Source organism: Cyprinodon variegatus, unplaced genomic scaffold (assembly GCF_000732505.1).
Source record: "Cyprinodon variegatus isolate N-32 unplaced genomic scaffold, C_variegatus-1.0 Scaffold48, whole genome shotgun sequence".
Lineage (NCBI taxonomy): Eukaryota > Metazoa > Chordata > Actinopteri > Cyprinodontiformes > Cyprinodontidae > Cyprinodon > Cyprinodon variegatus.
In genome coordinates this window covers 395,234-418,239 of record NW_015150501.1, presented here as the reverse complement: position 1 = coordinate 418,239, position 23,006 = coordinate 395,234, and the positions used below count along the sequence as shown (strand labels likewise).

The following is a 23,006-nucleotide window of genomic DNA, read 5'->3' as shown; positions in this document are numbered from 1 at the left end:
TCTTCTTAAATCTAATAGCTGTGAGGCTATAAGTTATTTACTTTTGTGTGTTTTTGTCAGGCAGAAATCTATTTATACCCCCTGAGGGTGTAAGAGGTTAAGCTAAAAACACAGTTTATAGAGGTGTAAAAGGGATCCTAAGGATTCCGCTAGAGAAGGTATTAATCAGGATAAAGATGCAAAAGTTTAACCTTTACTTTATATTTGATGAGACAATGAGGTGATCAACCAGCAACTGGAGAAACTGAGATGAAAAAAAATTAAGCTCAAGGAATTTTCTCTCATAATCTCCAAAATAAACACAAAAATATGACTAACATCACCAAACAGTTGGTGGGGTCACCTGCACAGGGCCGGGAACAACCATGTGGAACAACTTATGTTGCCAAGGAATACTAATAAACATCTATAGAAGATGACTGAACTCAAAACAGTGTTTCAATGGAGTATTATTGTATGCTTGTCCACACCTTTGCAACTTTGCAGCTTCTTTCTAGCAGATTTTTTTTTAAATTGAGTTGTAAGGGATAAACCTATATACATATAGAAAATTTAGATTAATGATTCACAATGTTCTAATTTTCTTACATAATATAGATCTGCAATTTTAATAGGGATGTAGAGATCATTTTAAGCCTCTTTATATCTAAGCGTCCTCACCAGGCCCGCTCTGCATTCTTCATGATGAAAACCTGCATGGCCACTTTGAAAATTCTGCAGCTTCTGACAGTCCTCTCATAATAGTCATTGCTGAGGGTGAACTGTAAGGAAAACCTGTTTGAAAATTGCTTGAACGCTGGATTGTAATCTTAACCTCACATCAGAGCCTGTTGCTCCACAGGGCATGATTTAAAAAAAAAATTGCCCTCAAATTTGGAGACACGAATGGATGAGAGGGGAGAGACAATGTGATTTTTTTTATTGCATACTGCCTCTTGTTCTAGCAAAAACTCTGCAGCCAGCTTCATTCACAGTGATATAAGATGTTGGGCACCATTCATGTGTCAACAGGAATGATCACAAAAACGGTAATTGCTGCTGTTCAAAGACCATAATGATCATTTGGAGGAAGGCGGCGTCATCTCCAATGAGGCCGTGTCACTTTCCTCACAGAGTATGAAAACAAAGCAAAAGGTTTCATTTGCAGCAAGAAATTAACATTTTATTTAACAGCTTTTATTTCGTTGCATCTTAATCACACTTAAACTACTGATCTGGTAGCGTTTTACAACATTCTGGTCACGCAGGTTGTATCGTAAGAGTATTTTTCTGTATCGTTTATAGCTTATGACTAAGGAGAAGAGGCTACCCGCAGGATAAACAGGGTTTAGGGAGACACTATAGGAGGCCCCGGTGATGACTGCACATGTGGCCATCATTTCATATTGTGGAGATAATAGCTGTTTACCAGACGGGGAGCACCGATTTTTAAGCGCTGTCATAAAGACTGGTGGTTTCCATGCCGTTAATGTCTTTATAGGGAAACAATAACACCATAAAAAACATGACTTTGTGGTTTTCGTGCAAGTGTTTCAAGACCAATGTAACAGCGGCATGTTAATTTGAGTCGGGCCGCTGCCGAAAACAGTCATTACACACACAGCTGGTAGGTTTGGGACAGCTGGCACTAATTCTGCTAAAACCCTGGACTATTAAATGATTATTATGTAAGAGCCACAGCGGGGAAATATAGTTCATTAATATAAAACAAGCCGGTTTAGATTTAAACGGTAGTTATTTCTAATGTTTAGTTTTAGACTGAAATACCTAAATTGTAATCTAATATATGATTCCTACTCCTGGTTTGATCTGGTGGAAAATTCCACATCCTCCGAGTCTCACTCTAACACACTCTGTATACTTATTTAATATGGTTTGTAAAAATATTGTGAATTCAAGCAAAAAAAAAAAAACCCAAAAAGAAATGCAAAAAACATTTGGTATGAAACGTAATAAAAATGCTGTTCCTGGACATTAATATACAAATATACCCACACGGGTATTCTTACCTAAAATGGGGAAATTAAACAAAGGTGTATAACGACAGAGGAAAAACAAGTCTTAGATTATGCAGTTTGCCTGTCGGAGTAAGAACAACATGATTTGATCTTAACACCCTTTCTGAGGTACTCTGAAAGATAAATATAACAGTGCTGAGTCGGGTAAGGGTTTTAAAGGGATGTTGTGTAACAATTTCTCTTTGTCACTGCTGGAAATCAGTTTCTGCATTTCTATGTGTTTTTTGGTGTATTATTACCTCTCATAATAATCAGACACATATTCAAAGGCAAATCCTTTTATATTAGTTTATACATAAATGCTGGTCACCCATCTGTGAAGGCTGCCATCTTTAAAGCAGAGATGCTGGTGAGTGATAAAACAGTACTACCACATGGAAGGACAACACGTTTCCCCTCGCTGGTAGAGTTCAGTGCGACAGAGAAGACTGTGACAATCATTTGGGGACACTAACCTAACGTTGAAAGTTTGCACTTCTGCAGCACATTGCTGGAGCATCCACAGAAAGCAGCAAGGAATGGCTTCACCATCTTCAAGAAAGAGAAAAAAAACTTAAATGACAACAGAGACAAAGTAAAATGGGTAAAATCTGGTGGAAGGAGCTAAAGAAGGAGATTTTTCTCCTTGAAAAGTTATTGAGCATTAATTAGTGCAAAGCAAACTTTTTCCATCCATCCATCCACTTATGCCTTTTCAGGATTGCAGAGCCTTATCTGTGGTATTCTATGGGCGAGAAGCAGGATACACTCTGGACAGGTGTCCAGTCTGTCACAGGGCTAGAGAGAGACACACAAAGACACACAGCTACGCACATACAAGGACAATGTAGAGAAGCCAATTAACCTAACAGTCATGTTTTCGGACTGTGGAAGGGAGCCAGAGTACTCGGAGAGAACCTACATATACACAGGGAAAACATGCAAACTCCATACAGAAAGACCCCGGGCCAAGAAACGAACCCAGAACCTTCTTGGTGCAAGGCAACAGCGCTACCCACTGTTCCACCACTCCATACCAGCATCTTGCTAGAAGATGACAGTAATTCTTACACAAAATCCCTGAAAACAATCTATTTGTGAAAACAAAGAAATAAATTACCTTTCTGAGTATGTTTTCGTTTTTTCCCAGGTTATTATAAGGTTCTCCTGCAGCCTCAACAAGTAGTAAAGCAGCCCTTAACCTAACTTCCCGATTTTGCCGCCAAAAATCCAACTGCAACTTTATCTGCAAGAGAAAAAGAGCATCAGAGGCTTGCAAACATGTATTAAAACTAATAAAGGGTAAATTCTGTGTAATAAAAACACATTAAAAATACTGCAAGGCTGTTTTTTTTTTTTTACCAAAACACTGTTCAGATGCAAACTTGCGACCAAGTTTGTTGGGTTGGGAAGAAAACCATATATAGTTTGCACAAGCTAGTACTAAAGTTGTCATGATCTGGCCTGTTTGCTCTTCCCTAATTAGTAATTCCTCTCACCTGCCCTCTTCCTTCCCTGCCTCAATTATAATTTATTCCCCTCACCTGTTTCCTCTGGTTTATATTCAGTTCCCCCTGGGCATTCAGTGCCAGATCATTGCTTGTCTTTTTGTTAGTCTGTCCAGTTTTATTTGGTTCATGTCCTGGATCCTAGCTGCCAGTGGAAAGAGGGTTTTAGTGTTTGTCTCGTCTCCTGATCGTCCACTGTTCCTCCCCCACGGAGTCCTCTGGGTTTTTGGCTCATTATGGGGGGAGGTTCAGTTTTTATCAAAGTAAGCCTGGCTCCAGGGTGGAGACCAGTTTAAAGTCCAGCTTCAAGTTCCGGTTCCTACGTCCTGTCTCGGCTACCCTCTTCCACTGTGCCTGCTCATCTGCACCTGATCCTGTCTGCTCCTGTGCGTGACCACCTGGTCATGCTTCTGGTCCCAGTCAGACTCTGAACCCTCCTGGAAGCCTGTGGATGCCTGGAGGTCTGGATCATGTCACATGTCTCTGTTCCTGCCTGATCTGGATCCTGCCTGTTTGTGTCTGTTCCTGTCTGTTCTGGATCCCTCACCAGGATCAGCTTCCAGCATGACCCCTGGGACTGCAGCACTGGGGACACTCGTGGTCTGGACTGTTAAACCAGGTAAGTGACCAACACAGTTAATCTTCTATCAGTTGATCGTGGTCACTTACCTGTGTTTCTTCCCCAGAGTGTCTGAGATTGGGCGGTGCCCCCCCCCCCCGCCTGCAGTGTCCGCGAGCCACAGCTCCGCTTTTGTTTTGGTTTTTATTTTAATAAATCTTTTGAACTTTCCTACTGACTGTCTCTCCTGAATACTGGGTCCATCTGTTCTCGTTTCATGACAAAAGTTGTTAAACATTTAAACTCTGTCCTGTTTTTTTATGTATAAGGTTTGTTTTTTGTTTTTTGTAATCCAAATTCATAAGGAAATAAAAATCTTCTTAGATCAATACAAGGTTGATTGTTTAATTTGTTTTTAAATTATAGTTTTTGAAGAAAGGAGTTAAACATATTTCTCAGTCATTATTATTATTCATTTATTCCGATTCCATCCATCCATCTATTTTCTTCCGCTTTATCCAGGGTTTGGTCATTTCGAGATGTCCCAATCCACACACACCTCCGCCTGCTACTCTGGGGGGACCCTGAGGCGACACCAGGCCAGCTCAGAGACACAGTCCCTCCAGCGTGTCCTGGGCCTTCCACGAGGCCCCCTCACCATAGCACATGCCTGGAACACCTCCCAAGGGAGGCGACCAGGAGACTTCTGGCACAGATCCTCCTTTCGACGTGGAGGAGCAACAACCTTACTCCGAGCTCTTCCCGGATAACTGAGCTCCTCACCTGAATTGTATTCTTATTCATCCAGGCATTAGGTAATCTAATTACATTTAAACCAACACAGCTTTATGAATCAATACAGATAGATCTGTGGAAATTATTGAGCTGGGGATCAAACCACTAAACTACAGAGGAAGTAAATACCTGTTTCTAGATTTATTCATGGAAAGAAACTAAAAATATTTTTGTATTTTGTTAAATATTCAACTTGACACTCATTTATGGAAAGCAAAATCCTCACTTCTAAACGTTCTTAAGTAAAAATCAGGCTTACTTTTGAAAAAGTTTTCATATAGAGTTGAGCTTGAAAGTTTGCATACCCTCCCTTAAAGAAAATGATAATTTCACATTAGTAATTCAAATAACTCAAAACTGAAAAAAAAATATAGTAAATATGAATGTACTAAATTATCATTTGATATAATTAAATATTGGAATTGTGTTAAAAAAAATAATTCTAAAAAAAAAATAAATTCAAAAAGAAAAAAAAAAGAAAGAAACTGAAAGTACCTTGCTGATGAACAGCAAACCAACATACCTGTCAATTATTGGCTCAAAGTATATTTATATGAGTGTAATTACAGTATAAAATTTGAAAAAATGGTAAAAAAAAAAAAAAAGTATGTTATTGGTTTGTGTTATCACTGTTTTATAAATCAACATAAGAGAAGAAATTATAAGCGAATAAATGTTTTATAAGCTTTTGGAAATTTTGATTTACAAAACACATTACATTTGCAATGAATGTAAAAGGATAATCTAGCAAACATTTGTAAATAAATCAGGATGAAACCCAAAATGATCTACTAATGAATCACCATACCTGGTCATTATATTATTACTGGATCCAAAAGTAATTTTCATGGCTTGGTTCATAGTCGAGTCACCTTTGCCCTGCAGCCGGATGTGCCATGAAAATAGGACATGCTGGTGGAGTATTCTGATGTGTGTGCGATCTTGGTATCATTGCAGATCTGTTCTGCTATCAGCAGCTGAGGGTTATGCAGGATACCACTATCAGTTTTTGGACTGGTGCTGATCCCAACAGATCCTGAGCTGTGATTCCGCTAAAAACTGCTGATCTAGTGAACAAAAAGTTCCCTCCATAACACATTGAAGGTGATATCACATCAAGGTGACCGTGCTGTTAAGAGACTTATTTCTCACATAGCAGGTCATGTTTAGGGCATGCTAAATAAAGAGTCATAGAAAATTTGCACATTATTTAAACCTAGGGTTTTTATGAAGCATTTCAAAGAGACAGACAGGAATTCTAGGATAGGCCGGCATAAGAATGTATTAAAATACATTAATTTTTTCCAGTGAATGTGCATTCTTCAGCCATAACACTATGACCAATACCTGTTTCTGTTAACTAAAGAGAATCTACCTGCTGCATGGTGGTGCAGTCAGTAGTGGCGCCCTCTAACGATGGACAGATTGAGCTAAGGTTGTCTGTTACAGCTTTGATTCTTATGTAAATACTTATTTTTTTGCCTGTAATTTTTACATTATGCCTATATTTGCAACTATCATTCTCCTGCAAAACTGGTTCATGTTTTGAATTTCAAAACGCTCAAGATCCATAGGCATGTATTTTTTTTTATGGTTTTTGTACTATCACTTCAGTAGTGTTTGCAAGAAAAAGATAATTATGAATGTCTGTTTTTGTGTGTGCTGTGTAAAAGGCTTACCTGTGAAGGGGTGACCCTCTTTTATATAGTCAAATGCATTATCACACTCCTCTCACCCTGAGCAAAATGTTCCTATGTAGTCTAAAAAATTTGGAGAAATATGGAATTTGCTTGTGGTGTTAAAAAAAAAAAAAAGAAAGAAAAAAAATATTGAAATAAATTTGTCACTTCTTTTTAAATTTATTTTTAATTACAAGCCTTAAAAAAAGCCGATTGAGTCCACTGACAGGTGATCTAATCATTCTCAGTGTCACATTGTGGTCAATACTTATTTTTAAAGTCCTGAAATTTTTTTACTAAAAATGACCCTCACATGATCTTCTGAGTTCTACGTGGATGCTCACAATATATGAAGCCACAGCAGGAAAACTACAGTGTATTCATTGGGAATTTAAAGCAATACACAAACATAAAGCAATGTATATGTATGAATTACATGGGAGAAATTTATATGGTTTTACACACTAAGCAAAAACTCAGAGGGTTGAGGCATCTTTATTTAAACACCCCAACAACCAGATGAAAACAGTTTGTGGAACCAGCTATTTCTAAAATTACAGCTGCAACTCATTTGGATTTTTTCTGGATCAGCATTGGGCATCTACAATTAAATTAAAGTATTTTTTTATTGACTCCAGCTCTGGACTTTGAGGAAATTCATATACAATACCTTTTTATCTAAAGCTGCCATTTTTTGACCCCACCAGGTTTTCTTCTGAGATTAGCCCATCCTTCCATCAACTCTAACCAGTTTTCCTCTGTCTTTGCAAAAACAATTCCCACAGCATGATACCACCACTACTTTGTGTCACCCTGCAGATAGTGTTTTCAAGGTGGTGATGTATTCCCCATCGAATGTTTTCCAAGTTTTCGCATCTGACTAACTTGGGTCTTATGGTTAAATCCTTGCACTAATTTCTTTTAATAGGTTTCAAGTAAAGAGGTAGGATACAGACAGCCGCCAAATTTCATATCTTTGTTATTTATCAGAAGGAGAATGAAAGCCACGATTTTCTTACTGCATCACAACCAGGAAATATTTCATGTTGGCGAAAGACATAAAATCTTGATAAACTACAGTGAAGACTTTGCAGTTGTAAGAATACTTATGCAACTTGCAGAGGTTAAGTCAGTTTACATGGCGCTATTTTATATTAGTATCAGTAAAAAAATAAATAAAATTAAAATAGTCGAGGGATTGGTCGTCCCCCGTTTTTTTCTTTGTAAATGTCATATCTTCATTAACGAAACACATTTAAATAACAATCACTAAAGATTCAAACACATCTTCTGTGCCTTGTCATAAACATATTCTAAATATTTTTAGATATTCATTAAAAATACTAAAAGCTGTTAAAAGTGGGACATTTTAACATGTAAAATCAAAAACTAGAGATGATTGAAAAGAAAAGATAAACACAAGCCTGTGTTTTTTTTAAATAAAATCATATTTATTTTACAAATTTTCACAATTACAGAATAATGGTGAAGCCTTATACAAATAAACAGTTACAAAGAAGTGTGTGTAGCCTGACACACTTGACTCTATCACGCCCACACTCACACACCATCATGTTACAGCAGTGGACACAAAAACACAGCCTCTCGTACAAGCAGCACACGCACACACACGCAGGCACACACTTGCTCCTGTCAAACTGCCACAAAGCATTTATCTCCTCCAGGTGTAAATCAGATCAGATTTTGTCCGTCTTTCTCATTTCTCACATTCACCAAGCTTCAGTGACTCGATGTCTTCACTCAGGCAATCAAACCAAACAGTGGTGAAGTGTGAAATGTACACGTGCGGTGCTGGTGGCTTCTGTTTCTGTCAAAGCTCCAGTGAAATTTTACAGAGAGGGAGCTCTAGTGACCTCTAATAAAAGGAGCTGCTCTTAGACCCTGGATATGCCTTTTTAAGGGACACAACATGGCTTAGATTGTTCGTACAAAATCATTTTGATTGGATTTGGACTGTTGTTTTATAGCTTTTTTGCTTAAATATTAAATAAACTTTACATCTAAAAAAAAAAGAAGCAAACAGTGGGATCTCATTTAGCCACCGTAAGCTGCTAGGTAGTTTGGTTGTTTATATAGAGAGGAAGTGATACAGATTTACAAATAACTTAAAAAGAGAATTAAAACCTTTGATTGTCTTCACGCAATTCTTTGTGAGGAAAATTTCCTTGAGTGTTCTGTTTTGAAGAAAAACTTTTTGTCCTTTTGCTTAATTTTGATGAGGTGGAATGAAATGGAATCGTCACAGACGAGGTGGAGAGAAAAAGGGCTATGAACATTGAAGTGAGGATGAGTGAAAAGCAAAGGGAAAAGTATTCTTCCAAGTCCTTCTTAGAACTTTTCCAAGCTTCAGTTTGGCCTGGATTCCAGCTCCCGTTGTGCATCTTTCTTCCGCTATTTAGTGGGAGGACGTTCTGTTACCGTGCTGTATTGAGTTTACAAGAATATACAGTTCAGAGTGTTGCATTTAGCATATTCTCTTTTTCGATTTGGTTTAAAAAGTGCCCACATTAAATAAAAAACCGTTGCAGAACCAAATGCAACAAGCAGAAGGAGGTGAAAATTGGAACAGATTGTGCTGCGGTCGGATCCTCAGACCTCCACCTGGCCTTGCATCAGGTGGGACCTGAGCTGCTGGGCTGCGCTGACGATCTTCCTCTGATGTCCCAACAGGTTCACACCAAGGTTCTGGACATCTCTGACAGAAAGCAGGAGAGAGACAGAAGGCAGTGCAGTTAATAGCATGCAACAAACAGTGCAGAAGGATCAGGGGAGAATTTTTTATTTCTATTTTTTTAATACAGATTCTATAAGTGCAAAGTTTGGAAAGGCAATTCCGGATGGCCTTTAAACCACTTTGTTGGTTATGCTATTATTCTGTTGGAATACATACTGCTGTCCCAGTAAGAACTGTCTGCCTTTCCTTGATAATTGGGAAGACTTCTATCATTTAATTGTACTTTTTATGCACCACTAACAGTTATCATCCTGCAACCCCAACCATGTTTCATAGTTTGGGAAGTCCTGTTAGGTTCCAAGGCCCATGTCATTTTAAAAGTAGTAGAATGGGAAGTTGGTCTAACCATAACCCTTTAAAGTGAAGAGTATCAAATAACGTTACTACATCATGTTCTAATAAACCATATGAGTTTTGTGTCATTTGGAGCTGTTCTGAAGATATTCGGTTAGGTTATTTACAAGTAACATCTTCCTTTGGGCAAACGACTTGAAGGCACAAACTAAACTGTTCATAATTTATTATTTATGGCACGCCAGCATTCATAATATATAGGTGAATCACTGTCCCCCAGACATCCGCGGTTATATTTTTAATATTTATATCTTTTAAAAATAAAGCAGAGTGTGTATGATGATGTATCAGACACATGTTAACAGAACATTTTTCAAAGATTATACATAAATGCCTAGTGTATCAATTTTATGCAAATAAATTATCTAAATTAACTTATACATTTTGTTTTTAATGAAAGTTCAATGACAACTCTAATTTAAAATTATTTCATAGTCCAGGTTTTAAAGTGTTACAGACTTGGAGCTTATTAGCAAAGCTGAATGGAAAGAAACCCAGTGGAAACATCCAAAAAGCTGGTCAGCAGTAATAAGAAGCGCTTGTTTACTCTAAAAAGAATAAAGCTTTTTCTGTTGATTGTTAGTGTTTAATTTTTCTCTGAGGTGCCATTTTTTTTAGCATATTACAAAGAAATTATCCTTAAAAAATTATATTATTTGATCAAAATATTTAGGGATGCTGTATTATTTCGAATGCAATGTTTTTAAGTTAAACAAAAATTATTTCAAAATTAAATCGGATAGAGATATATATATTCCATGGCTGAATATGCCTGCATTTATTATATAATATTTGATCTCCTTTGAATTGGAGAAAATCCATGAAAAAATCAGTTGTCCTTCTGATTCTTTACTTTTATTTATTTTATGAATTGAAAAGAATTTGTTGAAATTCCTTACCAAAAAAAAACGATTGATAAATACTTTTAAAACTAAAACGGTATAAATAATTTCTTTACGTACTCCATAGTGAGCATGCTGACTCTGTCTAATGTGTCTATGTTTGCTCGATCAAACTCCTCCTGATATCTCTCCATCCTCAGCGCTTTCAGCCAATCCCCGACAGTTGCCACTGCCGTTAAGTCTGTGGGGGTTGGGCTGAGCAATGGTTGCGAGCAGCTCCTGGAAATGTCAAAAACAAGTAAATGAGATGTTTTATCACTGATGCACATTGCCTATCAGCAGAGAGCTGCCATCTGTTTGGAAGCTGCTGTCTCACCGAGTTGGCTCAGCCTTGAGGGAGGCAGGGTGTCTGATCAGCCTATCCAAAGAGGAGAGGAGCTGGTCGAAGCCTGGCCGGTCCCCCCGTTCAGCCTGCCAGCACTGAAGCATCAGGGAGTGGAGAGCAGGGGGACAGTTGTGAGGAGGAGGAAGCCGATACTGATCCGCTACTGCCTTCATCACCTGCAGACACAGGCACAGAGAGACATCGGCTGTTTATGCAGAAACATTAAGACAATTCCCAGAAAAAGTCCTTGTATACTTGTAGCAGAAACAAAGGAAACATTATGGAGAGTTCTTTATATATGATAACAAAAGGGGGGAAGGGGAGAGAAGTTAATCTGTATTTATTTATATATTAATTTATTACAAATTTATAATATTTATATTTATTTACCAAATATTCCAAAATATTTATTTACAAATATTTGGGAATGTATTTTAATAATTATTCTTTTTATATTTCTTAAAGAGAAATAGAGAACAGAGAGCAGCTACTGTACAGAAGCATGTTTTAGACTATGGTAAATTGAAAATGCAGCTAAAATGAGGCTCTGTAGGAGACATTTTCTGATTTGACACAGTTTATCCATGTATGAACCATTATTGGTGTCTTAGAAACTGCAGTGTGGTCTTAATCTCTGTGACAGGGGCCTTATGCTAAACCTTTTTTGGTAACCACTTTCTATTTCTATTAGGCTTCCTGCATTGTTCAACATTATACTGTAGTTATAGTCTTAGAATCATATTGAATCACAGTTTATCATATCTATTTCCAGCAATGTATTCCCCAAAGTAGGGTTCCAGTATTTAACAATTGTATGCTTAATGGTTCTAGCTCTATTTTGGACATGTAACAAAGTCTTCTTGCGCAACTCAGTGAGTCCTGGACTCCTTCAAGTAACTAAAGTGAAACAACATGCTGTAAACTAGGATGTAAACAAATAATCAAGTTATGATTCATTTTTGTTTAATGGTTTATTAAATAAAATTAGTTTCATCCAAAGAATTGATAACACTAAAATATTTATTTCAGTGTTTTTGATACCACCATCCACTAGAGGGCGCCACGTTTTAATTCTGGTAATTGAAGTAAAGACCTGACCACACCTGCCAAAAAAAATCTGATTTTTTTGGCAGGGTGAGCATGAGTTTTGTTTACTTCTGTCTCTGTGCCACAAAAATTAAAACAATTTCTGACATTTGACTTGGACAGATCATTAAAAGTTACAAAAAACAAAATAAAAAAAACCCAAATATTTGTTTCTAAGATTTTGAGAAAATTTCAGGTTCTTAATTAATTGTTAGTCTGTTGATAAGATCATTCAACTTTAATTAATTAAATGTAACTTCAATTTGCGCACAGGAAAACATAAAATGAATGGTGCTGTTAGAACTTTTTTGCTAAATGATGAAAGGGAAATGCCTGTTGTGAATCTAGGGATATATTGAATTTTTTAATTTTAAGAGGGGAGTTATGACTTTTTTTGGTAAGTTCCTTGGGTTAAAGTTCCATCCTCACCTCTTGATTGCTCATATCCCAGTATGGGCGCTCTCCATAGGACATCACTTCCCACATTAATATGCCAAAGCTCCAGACATCACTGGCTGTGCTGAACTTTCGATGCTGGAAAGCTTCTGGTGCAGTCCACCTCACTGGAATCTTACTGCCCTGATAGCAGACAAAGATGTAAATAGTCAGAATAGCAATCAGTGGTTGAAGAAACCGAATGAAATGAGAACCAAGGTCCAAGTGCGCACCAGAGAGGCAGTGTATGTGGGTACATTGTGGTCCACACCCCTCATGAGTCTGGAGAGGCCAAAGTCGGATACTTTGCAAACTAGGTTGGAATTGACCAACACATTTCTGGCAGCCAGGTCTCTGTGAACAAAGTTTCTCTCAGACAGATATCGCATTCCTGCGCCAACTCCCCTGAGCATCCCAACAAGTTGAAGGACACTGAACTGACCTTCGTTCTCCTGCAGAGGAAGCAGAATGGAAAGTTTGAGTTCTAATATCGAGTTTGACGGTGTAAACACAAAACACTCTAGAGTGGGATATATTGTCACCCTAAGGAAAGCATCCAGGGGCCCATTCTCCATGAACTCAGTGATGATTCTTTCTGGAGGAGTTCGCGTGACAACACCCTCCAACTTCAGCACATTTGGATGATCAAATTGCCCAAGGACCCCTGCTTCACTGAGAAACATTCCCCTTTCTCTGTCAGATGCCCCCCATCGAATAGTCTTCACAGCCACCAGCACTTCCCTGCGGCCCACAGGACGGTAACGTCCACGAGACACTTCTCCAAACTGGGCTGAGTAGAGACAAAGTAAAACCTTTTACAGCTGACACAGAACTGGAGAGCATGTATTTAGGAGGATATCAAACCTACCTGCACCAATCACCTCCTCAATCTTAATATGAGAAGGATCTATTTCACGGGCAAATTCTTTAACTGCCTCACTGGGGTCTTCATATGTAGAAGGATCCACATAATATTTAACCCCACCTACAATTACAAATCATAACCTTAGAGAAGAAATCAAAATGTCAGAAATTCATTGACACGAATTTCATCACAGATGTATTGTCATCACAATGTGGGGATGATCCTTATTCTTTGGATCTACTCTTTACATTGATAAGAACAAATCAGATTAATTTAGTAAAATGCCATGGGCTCACTTTGAAATAAACCATGCTGTTTTAATTTCGGGTCCTTTTTGTCTTTGTATCATTCTGTAGTAAAGTTTTGGTTGTTTGTATGTGTTTTTGGTTTCTATTTGCTCTATCTGCACCTATCTGTATGGCTTGTGGTTGATTCCGTAGTTGATATTTACTACCAGGAGAAGGTCACTCAATGGTCACAGAGGGCTGGATAAGGGGTCAAAATGTACTGCTCGGGCAACACAACTAAAATATAACCTAAATCCAGAATGTGCCGAAAAACATGCACATATGAATTAATCACAGAAACAATAAAAAAAAAAACGCATTTTGTTCTTCAAAATATTTAGTAAATTGGTAAAAAATTGTTTGTTAATTGTTCAAATCTGAAGTTTATATTTAAATTACAGTTGGAAACAAATTGAAGGGCGCAGATTGCAAAGGTCTCAGTATTATGAGCACATCATGTATCGGATCTGTTCATTTTATGATTCCATTAGCTTAGGGCTCTTTTGGGTATAAATTTTTTCTTAGGTCAAATGCTTACTTCTTGTGTCACTCGTATTCTCTATGCCAGTAATTTATACAGAAGGTTAACATTTAGATAATCTATTATGTTTTTTATATTCGCTACATCTCTTAATGTTTCAAATCTACAAAACATATAGTTTGCCTTTCTGGAAAAGATGTAATATTAATTACAAAAATCCAAATGTCCATTCTTCTCCTGCTTGGTGTGTACTCAGAAATCTGTAAAAGTGGATTGAGCACTATTCTTGAATTCAAGTTGAATTTTAACATTTTCAAGATTCCCAATTTAAGTTGAATTCAAGAATAGTTAAATAAAGCATACATATCCTTACCCCGGTTACTGATGTACCTCTGAAGTCTGTCGCTGTATGGGCTCTCTCTCCGTTTGCTGCAAGTTAAATAAAAAGCTCTAAAATATGAGGATAACTGAGAACATGAACACATACCGGTTTGTCCTTAAAGACTTACCTGCGAAAAACAATGACAACAACAATTGCTGCCACCACTAGGAGAAAGGCTGCGCCACCCATCACCGAGCCAACAAGCAGAGGAAGTCGATTCTGGATCTGCAGCGAATGTTCCTCTGTGGGAGTTAGCAGTAAAGTTAGGGTTTTAGGGTTTTACCATTCTCAAACAGCTTTTATTCAAGAGTTTTGTTATTCGCAACACACAGGTCCATGCATTTGAATGCATAGTTAATTTACATTGCACAGATAATGAATCAAAATAATTCATAATTTGGCATGTTTCATAATTGCAAAAGCATATTTAAAGGAATTATTTGATCTTCTTTTCAAAGTCTACATTTATTTACCATTAATGTTACGAATAAGAAAAAACCCATTATATTTTATGATGGAGGAAAGATAAATTTCTTAAAATTTTGTTACCCCTAGTATGAGAAAACCAAACATAAAACCAAAATAATAATCTTGAATAAAGTCATGAGACCTTAATTTTTTTTAATCTCTCAATTTTTCCACCAAATATTAACAAATTTAGTAAAAAAAAAAAAAAAAATAGCAATTAAACTTCCATTCTGGGTGTAGTAAATCTCATTGGTACAACTAGTTATTAAAACATGCTTTTTACAGTTAGAAAAATGTGGTGTACCAAGTGGCAGCGTTGTGAAATAGATGGTGTTGCTGTATGGACCATAGCCACGTTCATTTCGAGCTCTGATCTGGAAGGCATAGATAGATCCAGGAATCAGAGAACTGACGGTCACTGTGTTGGTCTCGCTGAATACCGTCATCGCACTGTCCATGTCTGAACCCTGAGGTATGCAGGGGAAGAGAGTTCAGTTCATTTTCATTAATTAAGTAAAGTAATGTGATGGATATAGGATGTGGTTTGTTTCCAACCATACCTTGTCATAATATCGGAGTTGGTACTCCAGGATGTCTCCGTTGGGTCGATCCGGCTGAGGCCAAGAGAGTGTGATGGAGTCTGGAGCTCGGCTCAGCTGGTGCAACATAGGAACTGTACTGGGAACTGTGGAGGGCAAAACATGGCTGGTCATTTATGTGCAAATGCTTTTATCTTTTATTTGTAAAGAATAAGGATTCCAGCTAATGGAATTTAAAAGTTAAATTCAGTTAAGTGAGCTGTAATTAAACCTTTAATTAAAAAAATGTCTCTTGACTCAGATGATTTGATCATAGACCTATTTCTAATCTTACTTTCTTATCTAAAATTCTTGAGACAGTAGTTGCCAAACAAGTCCGTGACCACTTACACTATAATGAACTTTTGGAAAAGTTCGCAAAGTGTGGTTAAAAGCCTTCAGTTAATCCAAAATGCTGTAACCACAGTTCTGAGGAAAATTAAAAAGAGAGATCTTATTTTCCCTATCTTAGCTTCCCTTCACTGGCTTCCTGTTATATCCGTAATACAATTTAAAATCTTCCTTCTCAAATATAAAGCCTTAAATGGCCAAGCTTCATCTTATTTCATGGATCTGATCTTTCCTTATGTTCCAAACAGAGGACTTCACTCTCAAGCTGACAGTTTACTAGTTGTTCCTAGAATTTTTAAAAGTAGAATGGATGGCGGATTTTTTTACACCAGGCTCTTCTCCTGTTGAAGCAACTAGTTTTAGTCAGGGAGGCAAACACCCTGTCTACTTTAAAGACTAGATTTAAAACTTTCCTTATAGCTATAGTTGCTCAGGATATCCTGAGCTACCTCTACAGTTATGCTGCTATAGGCTTAGACTGCTGGAGGACATAGTGACCACTTCCATCTTTCTGCTTCATTCTATCTCTGTTCTTCCATTCTGCAGTAGTTCAATCTTTATCATTATGCTCTCTCTGATTTTTCTCCTCACTGTAGCTCCATCTGGTCTGTTCCTGTTGGCTGTGACACCATCCTGGATAGAAATATCAGCTGTGCTGCTGCCACCAACACCTTTGTTTATAGATGCTGGAGCTTGGCCTGTTTTCAGTGTAGTCTTGCTTCTCTGACTGTGACTAACTGTATGTGCCCTCTTTCAGCCAATGACATGGGAGCTGGCTAAGAGCTCATCTTCCTAGCTGTGTTTTTCCAGGAAGGGGCAACTTTTGTGTCCTTTTTTCTTTCTGTATGTCTGCTTCTGTCTCCTTGAACCCAGATGGCTGCTCACCTGAGCCTGGTTTCTTCCTGTTCCTCTGCACCATTGCTACATACATGCTTAGTGTGAGGGGTTGCTTAAGTTTAAATAAAGCCTCTTTCCCACTGAAAATACAGGGCTAACGCATGTTTTTTTAAACATGGGTCAACCCGCTAACAATCTGCATTTGGCTCCATTCCCACTGGCAAAAAAAAGCTGGGCATAACCCCTCGCTCGCAAGCTGGGAGCACTCTGTCCGCCCACGGCAGCATGTTGGGTTAACGTTAATGATGTCATCAGTGCAACTAACAGATATCATTTAAAATACAAGGTTCCAGAGTTTGGAGAAAGAATGGAGAGGCAGCAGATGCAAATTACAAGATGATCAGTATGGGGTTTCTAGTCAGTGATATCCTAAATAGCAATGCCATCTGCTGATTTTAGTCAGTTGTCTTTATCCTGCGAGCCCTCTGCCCACCCACGGCAGCGTGTCTGGAGACACCATCATGTTGGGTTAACATTAATGATATTAGTGCAACTGAAATCAGGATGCTGATGCTTGTTTAATGATCCAATTTGACTGTATTTGAATGGAAAGCTTGGTGAGCTGAGCGTAACCTGATGGAGAAGGTATGATGTACTGGAGATGTTAAGATGAGAGCCAACAGAACAGAACCTGGAGGCAGGAACACCTAACACAACAGCAACAACAGATGTTATATCTAATTTACACTCCACTGACGCAACAAATTGTTCAAGAGGAGGCCTGTACAGCTATAGAGTGATATAATGCACTTTTTATCAGTATGATATACTTCTTTGTCTGAAATACAATTTCAGCTGTTTTGATGCAATGTTCCAATTTCTAGTGAGTTTAATATTGGGTTTTCATTGACAGGATACCATGAAATTGAAATTGAAATGAGCTGATTTTAATTTGAGTGAAATGGAGTCTTTGTGTGTCTCTGTGTTGCCCTAGGAGAGACTGGTGACCTGCCCTGGAGGTACTCTGCCTCTCGGCCGTAGACAGCTGCAGCACCGGCCCAACCGGGACCCTGACAAGGACTAAGCGGGAGAAAATGGATGGATGGATGAACTGGAGCCTTTTTTTTTGAAGTGAGGTTTAATATAATAGAAATCAACTGGAACCATCTTACAATGAACTGATCTAATGTAATCATAACCGAATTACATCTATAAGCTATAACCGCTTAAGTTGTACTATAAAGAGAAAGTACCCACATGGGGGCAGTGTTACTAAACCTGTGGAAGATGTCTATATGTGGAGTTTTATGGAGCACCAAACAGGATCTTGTTACTGTCACTGTATCGGCAAGGCTGCCAAAGCTACAGAAAAAAATACTGTTATTTCATCTATAGTCTCCTGAAGGCAGTACAGGAGGTTTTCAGATCATTTTGACAAATTAAAGTTCTAAATTATTCTAAGTGGTCTCTTGAAAAGCTATACAATCACACACTTGTTTTTTTTTTGTCGTCCCCCAACTAATTCCCTTTCATCTCTCTTTCTCAGTCTCTTTATCTTCCCATCTCTCAATCTTCCCATTCTCCCTCCTCTTTGATAATAATGAGATCTGACAGGACACTGAAACCTTGAGCGACCCCTCGTCCAGGGAGCGGCAACAGAAAAGATGGGGTTGAAGCACCAAAAGAGATAAAGGAGGAGGAGGCGGAAATCCAAACAGACAGGATCCACACATGCAGAGCTTCTCATTTTCTTTCATCTCATCTTTTTCATCCTTTCTGTCCTGTTCTTACCTGACTGGCTGGTGGTGAAATTGATGCTCGTGTATCGAGCCGGAAAAGGACTCAAAGATGACACTTCATTCATGGCTTGCACCTGTCAATATGAAAAAACACACACACACACACACACACAGTGATGTGACATTCAGAGTCCACGCTGACATTTACCACATGTGTTAGAAACAAAGCAAGCCATGGAGCATTCACCATGCAAGGGAACACATCCTACTGAATGGGAAATATCTCCCCATAATTAATAAGAGATAGGCCATGAATCCAAGTGAGTTGTGTTGAGCTAAATAATAAATGTGTGTAGTTGATAATGTGGAGCTTTTTAATTAATTTAGCTCATACCCTCTGAGCTTTACTTATGTGAACATTGAAAAGGTCTTCAGACTCACATAAAGGTCTTAAAGCCCAGTTTACAACATGGTTCATTGATCAGTTGGAAGAGACAAAACAAGAAAAAGAAGAACTTAGTAATTAGAGCATGTTCGTCATGAACAGGAGTATAGGCTTATGGTGAATGAACAAGGATTTGGTAGGGGAAAAAAGAGTTTAGCAGATGTCAAAAGAACATTTGTAAATTGGGAGTTATTTACAGTTAGATATAAAAACATTTTTGTTTTTGCAACAGGTGATTAATCAGTAAAGAAAGCAAACTGAAATATAATTCATACAGTCTATCTTATGTTTAGGTGTGATGCAAATGAACAACTTTCAATACTGTTTATGATGCTGAACATTCTTTTGCAGTCACAGTTAGGTAGCTTATTTTATTTTTTGGTGATATTGCACCAACACAGCACTATAACTGTAAAACAACATACATTTCTGTATTATTATTTAATCTTCAATGTTTTTTAACCAACCAGATGCAGATCATACTCTGACCACTAGAGGCCAGCAAAGTGTTTTCATTACTGTCCAAAGTGTGGATTGTGTTTGCATCCAGGGGCATCTAATCTCCTTAAGTAAAATAACAGGAGTTATGTTATATCAATAAAAATAACTGGTGGACTAACTTACTTTTTCACATTAAATTATTTAGAAAGGACAAAGATGAGGACTGTGTTGTGTTAGCAGCATCAAGGAAAGTGACTGAAGAAGCTGAACAGGCTAATAAAGAGTGCCAGCTCTATTCTGGGAAATATCTATACCCTTTGGAGAGGATTTTACAAAAACAAAAACAAAAAAATTCTTCATGAAATGTAGAACTAAATGGAAAACTCTCAGTATTCTCTTTAGAAGATTGTTGAAGAACGACAATGTCTTCAGTCGAATGTCTATCTAGATCTGGTGCAAGATGAACTCCTACAACCATTATGATCTACAATGACTTGTTAAAATTAACTATGAGTTACCTCGCTATTTAGTATCCATTTGGGATTTATAAAACATTTTTAACTGAATTGAATGGTATTAGAATTCCTTCCTGTTAGATGTTTCGCCATTAAGAAATTATTATTTTCCAAAGTAATAATGGAGGACTATAGCCTCAAAAGGTTCACATGCTTAAAAAGAAATAGATATGTTGCTCATGTCTTCAACATTTTTTTTTGTTGTTGTTGTTTTTCTAGGGCAAAATGCTTTTGTTTCAAAACAGTGGGTTCTAGCAGTGGCACAAGTAGCTTTTAAGCTTTTTTATTTATTCCTTATTTTTAACAAATGCAGCTTTACATAAGCATTAATATACAATGCTTATGACTCTGTTATGTATGGTCACAGTTGAGCAACATTTCCATATCCATAGTGGAGAAAAAAAGTCAGGCTTCTTGCTTAGACATAAAAACTAAACAAATGTATTGTTTTCTTTTATTCCCTTAGTACTTCTTCAAATGACAGTATGTGCAAGGACAAAAAAAAGTTGATATTTGAATCCATGAAAGCAATGAAAGCAATGAAAGCTATCAAAACCTTTCACATCGTTTTATCTCAGATTTTCAATTACAGAACAATTGATGAAAAAAATATTTTGCTCATAAGTGTATATTAAATTAAAAAAATACACTTTAGTCTGTAAGAAGTATATACTGGATATTCATTAATAAATAAAAAGCTAAAACTGTATGTTTCATGTACTTTATGGGATATTTATCATCAGTGACAAGACCAATACCTGTATGAGATAAGTGACCCTGGTCAGTAGGTTGTTGAGGGTTACTCTAGTCTGTTTCAGGTTGGTTTGTGACGGGCTGAAGGTGACCCCCTCTCCACACCAGGAGCATGCGGCTGGGTTGCTGAAGGTGGGAGAGGGGCAAATGCGACAAACCACGCCATACCACACTTCACTGCGACCTCCCATATCCAAAGGAGGACGCCACCTTAAGGAGACCCCACCATCGCCGCTTTCATACTCCCAGGTTGGAGAGACTGGAGCAGAAGGAGGAGCTGAGCAAAAAAACAGAGAGAGTGGAGCACATGTATAATATAAGTAGAGGATAGTTAAAATGAAGCATCTGCTGAAAAGTTTATGATGTAAGAAAAGCTTCATCCTGTCGAAGCCATTAAGTCGTGTATAAAAGTAATGGAACCAAGGTCATAAAACAGCTTGACAGGGATGTATTTTAAGTTAAATGAGAGCAGAACTTTATTACCTCTCAAGTTTATCTCCTGTAGAAGCAATTCATAAAATAATATGGTTAAGGTCACACACCGTGTAAGTTGATGATTTTTAAAGTTTAAGCCTAGTAAGAGCCCTTGCACATCTCCAACAGAGCTAGGCATAAACAAACAAACACATAAAGCTCACTTGTGCAGGCGGAAGAGTTGGCATCTTTGGATGCTCGATAAAAGCCACTGCGACATTCGCACACACTCGACCCCTCCTGGCTGGTTCTGCTGTTGGGGGGACACACAGAACAGGGAACGGAGCCAGACACAGACTTGAAGTAGCCCACAGGACAAGCTGCGGAGAGACAAAAAAGGGAAAAAAGATGGTTGAGTATTTTCACCATATAAAAAGTATGATTATTGATCCCAGTGAGCCACAATGCTGCAGAAAATGTGGAAATGGGTAAAGCAAAAACAAGAAATTGGGTTTTTCTCTTAAGCTGTGAATATATGTGGTAGCCAACTTTTTACTCACAAAAAAAATAAGGATTTGTGACAAATCACTTGTTAGAAGAGGAGCTGAAATAATTTCTAGTCCTTAATTTATTCCGACCCTCTTACACATTGCTGTCATAAGCATAGACAATGGAAGCGTGCCAAAGCTGCAGACTTACTGCCTTTTGTTTTGACTTAAATTTCCCATTGCAGCTTCTCACAAGCAGCAACTAAGAACATAATATATTAGAGATGGTAAAATAAATGACTTTACATTTACATTGTGTCGCTGCCACAAGAAATCAGGAGAACAACATATTAAAAAGGCTGAAGTGTTGAAAATAACTGGCAATCTGTAAAATGCAACATTACTATCCAGAGTGACTTCATGCATCCTTTAGTGATTACAGTACATTCTAAAAAAATTCTGCTTTTTATACTCCATGTTAAGAGGTTTTTAAAAGTTGATTTATGCTTACAGGCTTATTACAGGCTGAATAGATTACAGTTTTCTGATAGCTCTGTTTATTCCTTTCTAACATCCCTCTGTCAGAACAATACCTTTGTCAATGCTGGCTGAGTTATTGTTGAAACACTCAGAGTTTAGTCAAGTTCCGACATTTCCCAGGGAAAAAAATCATTTAATGATGACAGACGGGCTATCATTGCTAATTATGCTAATCACTAATAGATGCGCAATATGTTTTAAAATGTCAGCACTAGAGTGGTTTTGTCCTTGTTTTAAAATATTAAGATCCTATTTGATGAAGAGGAAATTAAGTCACCTCTCTTTTTGATGTCACCACTCACTGTGGAAGGTTAGAAAGAAAATGTAATGCTTTATTTACATTTTCTTATAATGCAGTTCTTTAAAAAAAACATCTATCCATCCATCTTCTCCTGCTTATTCTGTCAGTTTCGCTGTGGGGCTGGTACCTATTAACGGTAGTCTACGGGCGAGAGGCAGGGTACACACTGGACAGCTCGTCAGTCCGTTACAGGGTTAGGGTTAGAGACATCTAACCATGCACAACCACACCTAAGGTCATGTTTCCAGTCTTTGTGAGAAAGCCGGAGTACCCGGAGAGAACCCACACATGCACGGGGAGCACATGCAAACTCCATGCAAAAAGACCCCGGGCCGGCAACCGAACCCAGAACCTTTCTGCTCACTATGGATGAAAACTGAAAATGGATGAATGCTGATTGTGCACGAACGCTGATAGTGGATGATGAATGCTGAATGTGGAGGATGAACGCTGAAAGCGGAGGGTGAATGCTGACTGTGGATGAACATTGACTGTGGATGAATGCTGACTGTGGATGAACGCTGACTGTGCATGAATGGTTACTGCGGATAATTGCTGACTGCAGACTGCAAATGAATGCTGACTGTGGATGAACGCTGACTGTGCATGAACGTTGACTGCGGATGAATGCTGACTTCCGACTGTGGTTGAATGCTGACTGTGGATGAATGCTGACTGGTTGAATGCTGACTGGATGAATGCTGACTGTGGATGAATGCTGACTGT

At 38.0% G+C, this 23,006-nt stretch overlaps 1 protein-coding gene across 1 annotated transcript in view; it reads right to left on the bottom strand.

The window, feature by feature from the left end:
- Window positions 1–9,042: 9,042 nt before the first annotated feature.
- The window catches only part of LOC107082255 (ephrin type-B receptor 5-like), an 81,559-nt gene continuing 67,595 nt past the window's right edge, over window positions 9,043–23,006 (bottom strand). Inside the window, exons 6-19 of the mRNA XM_015370837.1 lie at window positions 21,176–21,331; window positions 20,543–20,814; window positions 18,436–18,517; window positions 15,439–15,563; window positions 15,183–15,345; window positions 14,538–14,652; window positions 14,402–14,457; window positions 13,264–13,380; window positions 12,938–13,185; window positions 12,629–12,847; window positions 12,390–12,539; window positions 10,866–11,050; window positions 10,610–10,768; window positions 9,043–9,254 (exon numbers count right to left, since the gene is read on the bottom strand). Of these exons, the coding sequence (XP_015226323.1) occupies window positions 9,149–9,254; window positions 10,610–10,768; window positions 10,866–11,050; window positions 12,390–12,539; window positions 12,629–12,847; window positions 12,938–13,185; window positions 13,264–13,380; window positions 14,402–14,457; window positions 14,538–14,652; window positions 15,183–15,345; window positions 15,439–15,563; window positions 18,436–18,517; window positions 20,543–20,814; window positions 21,176–21,331 (2,153 nt within the window). The 3' untranslated portion in view covers window positions 9,043–9,148. The remainder of the gene's footprint in view (window positions 9,255–10,609; window positions 10,769–10,865; window positions 11,051–12,389; window positions 12,540–12,628; window positions 12,848–12,937; window positions 13,186–13,263; window positions 13,381–14,401; window positions 14,458–14,537; window positions 14,653–15,182; window positions 15,346–15,438; window positions 15,564–18,435; window positions 18,518–20,542; window positions 20,815–21,175; window positions 21,332–23,006) is intronic.